The 8,472-nt window shown below is 56.7% G+C and overlaps 1 protein-coding gene across 1 annotated transcript; it reads right to left on the bottom strand.

The window, feature by feature from the left end:
- Window positions 1-2,927: 2,927 nt before the first annotated feature.
- On the bottom strand, window positions 2,928-6,492 carry LOC110596223 (tetratricopeptide repeat protein 7B-like). The gene is made up of 4 exons (XM_021715756.1): window positions 6,480-6,492; window positions 5,771-5,925; window positions 3,202-3,370; window positions 2,928-2,980 (listed from the first exon to the last, which is right to left on the bottom strand). Exons 1-4 carry the CDS (start codon window positions 6,490-6,492, stop codon window positions 2,928-2,930), a joined length of 390 nt encoding a protein of 129 aa, XP_021571431.1.
- Between the last annotated feature and the right edge of the window lie 1,980 nt (window positions 6,493-8,472).

The raw sequence follows: 8,472 nt of genomic DNA, 5'->3' as shown, positions 1-8,472 counted from the left end.
TGCACTGGATGTGGCACAGCCTACAACTGGACTATACTGCACTGGTGTCACATACAACTGACGGATTCTGGGGGCTTCTGGGAGTGCAGGATATGTGAGTGGAAAGACAGCGCAGGAGGACCAGGCACCGGCCCGGTGCCACGTAAGAGGACGATGGTGCAGACCCAGGTGTTCTTTGGACCCACATCTTTCCTGAGGACACCCTGCCTGGCCCCAGGAGCTCCATTCCATGCCAACAGGGCAGAGCGTGAGGGACATGGCCTGCCCTCAGGAGCACCAAGTGTGTCTGAGGCCACGTCCAGCTCAGCCACTTTCAGCCACAGGACCCTGGCAGGTTTCTCTGAGCTCTGGGACCCCAGTTTCTCCTCTGAAATGGGAAGAATCGTGGTGCTCACCCTGCAGGTGGCAGTGAAGACTGAATGAGACCCTGAAGAGAGGGTGGGGGCCTACCATGTGGAGGCCCTTGACATACCTGAGCCACCATGGTCCTCCCAAGAACCTCACCTTCCTCCTGGCTGGTTTGGGAGCTAGAGAGACAGGAAATCCAACATGGGCCCGCCTGCAAGAGGCTCTCAGCAGCAGAGCGAGGTAGTTTTGGAGTCCCGGTTAGTGCGGTGAGGGTGAGGGGTCTGGCTGAAAACTCGGACCCCAGGTCACTAGGAGAAAGTCATGTAACCCAAGAAAGCATGCTAGTTACCCACCGCCTGCTGCAGTACGTGGGCAGCACAGAGGCCACCAGCCCGCGCCAGTCCACCCAGGACAGCTGCCACTCAGGCCCAGTTGGTCTTACCCTGGGGATGAGGGGACGGCTCTCCCCTTTCCAGAGAAGCCAGGAAGCCAAGAATTAGCCAGACGGTCTGGGTTCTGGAATGTTGGTAACTGACACCAAAGTGCTGTAAGCACCAAGCTAACTAAGCTAGCCTGTCTTGAGCAGGCCAGTGGGTGACACTAGTCTTTTGGCTTAGGGCACGTCCCACAGACACCCACGTTCTGAAAATCCCTTGCTGGCAGCCTTCCCTTGAAAACTCCCAAGGACATGAGTGAAGAGGGAAGAACAGGAAACATTTCTATGCAGAGCTGAGACCAAGGGCTTTTAAACCCCCCAGAGCATGGGCTGGCCCTGGTGTCTCCGTGTCTGGGCAGACACCTCTCTACTGGTATGGGTCACCTGGGCGGGCACCTCTCGGCTGGAACAGGTTCCTCCAGCCCCCACTCCCACCCAACACTCCTCTCTTCCCTAACATGACACCACACTCACCACGTGTGGGCACCATAGAAGCGTTTTATGGATAGTACCCACATGGTCCTCTGAGAGCTGGACAGATGGGGAGACTGAGGTGCAGAGAGGCTGAAGAGCTTGCCTAGAGTCACCCAGGGACGGAAGTGGGGCCAGTGCTCAGAATATCACTCTATGCTGCCTCCCTCAACCCCGGGCTCTCAGGCATGAGTCCTCCTGAGCCTCTGGCCACATCCTCTAGGCAGAAGTGATCCCTGCCCCCACCCCCTGCCCCCACGCATGTGGCTCTGCCTGTCCCCACAGAATTCACCAGCTAGAGCCAGTTCTCCCATGAGCCAGCAGGCATCCCCAGGGTCATATGCCACAATCTCGTGGGGTCACTGCTGATCAGACCACCAAGTGCAGCCTCGAGACAAAGCCTCTGCCTCCTTGGCCTCAACTTTGAGCCGGCAGATCTACTGCAGACATTCTGTGCCATTATCCAGCCCAGAGCCGAGCCAGAGACAGAGCCCGGAAGCCAAGCAGGCCCACACTGCTGCCCACCCCAAGGCAAGGCAACTCCTGACACCCACCTGGCTACTCCATTGGGCGGACTTTGGAGCTCCTGGCAGAATGCAGCTCCTGGCATAAAATCACACACACGTGCTCACATGCACACTCACATGCTCACACACTCAAATGTGCTCACACACTCAACCATCCACAATTCAACATGCTCATACTCAACACATAGATCACACATGCAACACTCACATGTGCTCACATGCACACCCACACACAAATCACACATGCTTACTCTCCAACACATGGATCTCACACACACATATACAGCTCTCAGGAGCACTGAGCAGAGAAGCAGGTGGAGTGTGGTGCAGACCCCAGCACTCCGACAGCACAGACAAAGGCACACAGAAGGCGGGTGCACTGAGGACCTGCGACAGCCTGGAGGCCGTACCCACAAGCCCACCAGAGCATCCCACCGCTGAGGGCTGTGGCATCTTGTCCGGCCTCTGACATGTTCAGAAGGTTAATTAGCCAAGCCGGTGAGGTTCAAGGCTCTGGGAGCTCCCCCACCAGGGCTCTCAAGGGGTGGGCCTCAGTCAGTCTCTACTCAACACTGCAGAGGACACCTGGCCAGACAGGGGACCACCTGCCCCACAGCTTGGCCAGAAAGCAACAAAGCACACAGGGGATCCAGTCCCAGGGCTCCGACCTCATGTGGCTTAGACAGGAGGCGGCAGGAAGGAGCGGCTGTGGCCTTACAAAGTCCTATTCTCACCATGGCCTTACGAAGTCCTGCTCAAAGGTTTCCCTTTCTCACAGGCAGCCCTCCTGGCCCTGCTGACCTATACCAACTCTCCTGCCTGTGAAAAGGTATGACACATCCCTGGCTATTACCACCCGGTCCTTGTGTAGGGCCAACACCTGAGAGCATCACTTGTGAAGCCAGGTGCTGTGTCATGTGCTCTACACACACCATTCGACACACCCTTCATAGGCACTCCCAGAAGTGGATGGGATTCTGCCCATGACTGATGTGGGAGGGCTGCATGTCCTCACTAGTGCACACACAGTGGGGTAGCAAGACTGTGCCACCCCTCCCACCCTGCGTAGGTACAGTTAGCCACAGAGGACCGAGTGCCACAGCCATAGCGGGCGCTGACCTATCTGCCCCAGAACCTGTGGGGTATCACGGGTAAAAGCCCTGCTGGCCATATAGCCAGCTGACCGCAGACCCAGATCCTGTGGGAGCCATGAGTGTCGTAACTGCCGAGCCAAGCCCATGCCTGGCTGTGCTGATGACTGAGAGACACTGCTCAGGCTTTTCCCTCATCCCCTTTAGTCAGGTGGAGACCCAAGCTCTGACGAACAGTGTGTCACCCAGTACACGCAATGGCCAAGCCCAGCCTCACTGGAACAGCCAAGCCGGTTGCCAGCAAAGGACCAGGGGACCCCGGCCTCACCTTTGACAGCGTAGGCCTCCGCCAGCATACGCAGCCTGTAGGGGGGTGCAGCTGTCAGCGGCAGGTCATCCAGGCCTACCCGGGCATAGATGTTCAGTGCTTCCTTGTAATCGCCTTCCACGTAGTTCAACTTGGCCATGATCAGATTGGATTCTTGTAGGAATTCTGACTAGAAGGAAAAGGAAAGAGAAACATGTTCCCACAGTATTAGGCGTGATGCTCCCTTGGGCCCAGCCATCTGCTGCTGGAAGCCCCACCGCTCCCTACGCAAAAGCTGGCGTGCCAGTGCTCACAGTGCTCATAGCAGAGTTGTTTACAAGAGCCAAGAAGGAGAAACAGCCCAGAGGGCCATTGGAATGTGTGCAGCCACAAAATGGAATACTGCTCAGTCATGACAATGAATAAAAGCCTGGGCAACGTAGCAAGACCCCACACAAAAAACTTAGTTGGAGATGGTGATGGTGCCTGCAGTCCCAGTTACTCGGGAGGCTGAGCGGGAGGATTGCCTGAGCCTAGGAGGTTGAGAATGCTGAGCAGGCCCGCAGCAGAGAAACGTACAACTCAGAGAGGCTGGGTAACTACCTGAGATCACTCAGGGTGAAACTCAGCCCCGACCAGACTCCAGCATTTCCCAGGAAATCCAACGAGCCTCCTGCCACACTGGCTCTCAGAAAATGGAGAGCAAAGCCACAGCGCCAGTGAGGTGAAAGGTCACTCTTCAGGGTGAAGCTGGGGTGGGAAGCGGCCTGGTCCAATGGCCATCACTGCAAGCTGGGCCTGGGAGCCCAAAGTCCCTCCATTCTCTCCTGGGTCAGGACCCACTGCCTATGTCCCCAGAACCACCCAGTTAAGAACAGCTGACACAGAGACAGCCGCTCCCTGAGTCGCCCCACGAGCCCAGGCCCTGTCTCCAGGGTTGAACAGGGAGGAGGACCAGGCTCTGCAACCCAACAAGGAGAGTCCACAGGCCCTACTGCCCATGCTAAAGCCACACTGTGTCCAACACAGACATCCACAGGGACTGTTCTGAAGAGCAGCTCTGTCAGGTTCCCAGAAGCTGTTGCCACAGACACAGGCACCAATGCTAACTCACACAAGCCTTGCCCAAGTCCTCGCTTGCAACAGGGCCGGCGTGGCAGAAAAGGAAGACGAGAACGTTCCAGCACAAGTGCTCATGGGAGCATGAGGAGTCCGAAGGCCCAGGCTCACCCCTTGGAGAGCCCACCCCAGTCAGACTTACACAGGTCAAGGCCCAGGGAGGAGAGTGGTCTCCCAGGGCCTCACAGCAAGCTGGGGCAGTGGAGTTCCCACAGGGACAAGCAAGGCTGTGGGGAAGGGGAAGGACTGGAGCAGGAAGGGAAGGCAGAGAGGAACCACCAGCCTTCAAGGAAAGGAAGGCGGGGCTTTAGGAGTCCGCCAGGCCACCCTCAGTCAGACAATGTAGGGAGGAAGGGGGCCTGAAAGAGGGCCGGGCTGCGCTGCGGTTAGCTCCGGAAACAAAGGAGAGGCCAGGCTGCAGAGGGTGTCAGGACAGGGGAGGGAGGCACGTCCAGGGTGGGGGAGGTGGGCAGGAGAGGGGCCTCCCCCTCCACCAATAAAGTAAAAGGACCTAAAGGTACTCAAGAAGCACAAAAGGAAGCCGCCTAGGAGGGAGAGGCACCGGCGTGAGGAGGCCAGGACAGACAGAGCTGAGGGTCCCACCCTAGAGCACCAGTCTCCTCAGGCTCCCGCACTTGAGATACCTGTTGGCACCACAAAACGCCGCAGCCCAGGACCCAGCACTGACCATTCAGGAGCAGGAAACTGGTACCTCCCCCACACACTCCAGCCAGTGTTAAGTGAAGTTCCTGGTCACCCCCATCACCTCCCCGTCTGCTGGTCACCTCTCCATCACCCCTGTCTCCCGGTCACTCCTCCCCTGTCTCCTGTCACGCCCCCCCATCTTTTTCTGTCTCCATTACCTCCCCCACCATCTCCTGTCACCTCCCCCCATATCCCATCACCTTCCCCCTATCTCCCTGTCACCTCCCATCTCCTGTCATCTGCCTGTCATCTCCCCGTCTTCTGTGATTTCCCCATCTCTCATCACCTCCCTGTCTCCCATCACCTCCTCGTCTTCCAGTCACCTCCCCAGCTCCCATCACCTTCCCATTGTCTCCCATCATCTCCCCATCTCCTGGTCACTCCCCATCTCTCAGTCACCTCCCATCATCTCCCCATACCCTGGCCACTCCCTCTCTCCTTGTCACCTTCCCATCACTCCCATCTCATGGTCACCACTCGTCTCTACAGTTGGCAGTGTCATGCTCAGTGAGGCTGAACTCTGGGCCACATGTGACTGCTTTACTCCAGCACCCAGGGAGATGGTGCAGCTGTTCAGGATGGTGTCATCAAGACACACCTCAACCCTGTGGGGCCAAGGCAGTCAGTATCCCAGGAGGGACAGGCCGACCTCATGGCACATGCAGCAGGCCCCAGGCCTTACCCAGCATCCCTGGACCCCCTAGCTACACTCCCCAGAAGGGCTCCAACACCTCACTGCTTCCCGCATCCCCGATGCCCATGGTACCTTAAGGTTCCCTCGGTCCAGGGCAGCTGTCAGGTGCTTGCGGACCTCAGTTAGCTGGGGCCTGTGGCCACGAGGACTGGCCCCCTGCCTCAGGGGGTGCTCCTTCAGGTGCTGCTCCAGCTTGGACTCCCCAAGGAGAAGTTCAGCCATGTCATCTACAAAGGCAAGAAGGGAGGCCAGATGGGAGTGATGAAGGACCCTGGGGACTCGAGGACCTGGGACCAGGGGGAAGGAGGACTGGCCTCTTCTGTGCCTTCTGGGTATGTTTGCATGAAGCCTTGCTCCTGGGTGCATGCTATATATAATTATACTCTTTTTAGTGTCTGTGTGGCTCGTTAATTAGAATGAAAGCTCGTCCAGGCAACTCTTCAGAAGCCACTTCCCCAACTGTGCTGAAAATACCCAGAGCCACTCACACCAGCCTGAGTGTGGTCTGCGTCTCTATAATCGAACAGCAATAATTGTATCAAAATATGGAATCAGGTTTAGAAGGTGTGAATGACTGCATCCCAGGCCCCTGATGGGAGTTACCAACAGGTACCAATGAGGGGACCTCAAGGGACTGGGGGCAAGGTGGACTTTCGCTTTAACATTCTAGTCCTAGAAAGGAGAATGGACCTGCCTGTCACGTGTGCACTCTAAAATGAATTCCAAAAGTGAGCACTGGAGCTGCGGAGAGTACACTGACCTCACCCCGTGTGCCCCTCACCAACACCCGCCATCATGATCAGATTCCCAGATAGAAGGCCAGGCTCATCTGGGAAGGCCCATCCAGAAGTCCTCTCCAACACCTATCCTTAAAATCATACCCCCCCAAACAGGAAACAAGCCTCACGTGGGAGAACTATCTAGAAGTTCCTCACCAACACCTGCCCTTGAGGTCACTGGTTTCCAAGAGGGACCTCACGGAACCCATCTGAAGTGTTCTGAACAAGCCCAGACCCATCGGTGCCTTGTTTCTTTGGTTTTACATCCTAGCCCTGCCTAACTTAGACAATGGTCTCATTGCTACAGAAAAGTGTCAAACTTGCCACCGATGCTTGCAGGATTGGCATCCCTGTTCCTCCTGGTCTCCGGAGGTAGGAATGCACCAGGGACCTGAAGCCAAGATGTGAGAGGGCCTAGCTCTGCCCCACACCTGGGAAGAAGGTGCTGGGATGGTCAACAGAAGCCAGGGATCTCCTGAAAAGTCCCTTCCCTCAGGAGGTGCCAGCTTCTCAGGACAGTTCACATACTGTGAACTCTGCTGAAGACTTGCTAGTCCTGGATGGCAGGAGGAGACAACCTTTCACCAGGAATGCGACAGGTGCACATCTGAAGGGTAGGATGGGGGGAAACGCATCCCAGCAGAGTGAACAGAATGTGCAAAGACTCAACACAGCCTGGTCATTGGGGAATGCCAAGGCATCTGGTGGAGCCAAACCATGAGTGCTGAGAGGAAAGGAGGGACAGGCCAGCAAAACCAGCACCCAGGTCTGGGGCAGCAGCCAGCACCTAGAAGACCCCCCACCTAATGGGACACACAGCGAGGTGGAGGCACAGCTGTCTATGAAATTTCCAGGCTCTAATTTACTTTCTCACGCAAATTATGTTTTCACTTCCAGTTTCTGCCTCCCTTTAAAAAAGGCAACTGCCTGCCACTCATGCTCCCACCCAGAGGGCAAAAGTATAAGATTGTCAAGGGCCCGTACCAAGGAATCATTGAGGCTGCACGACCTGGTCCTCCTGACAGGGGCACTGAGTGAGGCTGGCCTTCGGGGCACAGAGGCACCAGCCGGGTCAGCGTCCACCCACAGCAGGAGCAGACATCACTGGCCGGCCCTCCCTGCCCAGCAATGTGTCCAGTCACAAGCCAGGACAGCGAGGCAGGAGGAAAAGGCTCCTGGGTACACAAGGAAATTGGTTCCAGATGGATTAAGAAGTCAGATGTGAGAGGATCAAAATGATAAAAACAGACCTCCACTCCCAGCCAGGATGGAGTAACGGGGACCAAAGTCACCCTCTGAGACGACCACAAAGGTTTTCAAGATGACAAAGGACAGGGCCCCGGTGGGCAAGTGACGGACAAGGGACCCCCAGGGCCTCTGGAGGCTCCAGGAGGCTCCAGGTGCTCACAGGAACAGGCCTCGCATCAGAGTTCTGTTTACAAGACCCAGTCTGGCAAGTCTCCCCCACATGCCAGTGTATTCCCTGGGCATAGGGTGGCCCAACTAGGAACCCACAGCCATATACAAGCTGCAGGGTCACTATGTGGACTACCACCTGGGTTCCAGAATGGAGACCCAGGCGGTGCCGTGTAAAGGAGAGCCTGGCATGACCCTGCCCCTCACTGATGCCCTGTGTGGCCTCTCTGAGCCTCTGTTTCCCTACCTGGCTGTCAACATGTATCATGCATGTGGTGTAAGGCAGGTACGGACACATGAAGCCACTGACACCGTCCTTCTCTCTCGTCTAGGATTTATAATTTCCCAGAATGGCTGTGTCGGGTCTTGTGGGGCCAGAAAGCCCTGGAGATGCCCCCCTGTGCTCAGGAGGCCAGCAGCGTTGGACAGGAGCATCATGCACATTTGTCATCAGCCACCACACTGTAGCCTGTACTGTACCATGCACCTGGTGAGTAGGTTCACGATGCTGGTAGTCCTGGAAGCAGCAACAGATGCTGCGACTGTCCTCATCTCACCAGATGGAACCTGCAACCAGGG

This window comes from Carlito syrichta, unplaced genomic scaffold, assembly GCF_000164805.1.
Source record: "Carlito syrichta isolate Samal-C Ts95f unplaced genomic scaffold, Tarsius_syrichta-2.0.1 Scaffold307347, whole genome shotgun sequence".
Lineage (NCBI taxonomy): Eukaryota > Metazoa > Chordata > Mammalia > Primates > Tarsiidae > Carlito > Carlito syrichta.
The sequence above is the reverse complement of the archived record's forward strand: the minus strand, read 5'-3'. Positions and strand labels throughout refer to the sequence as shown.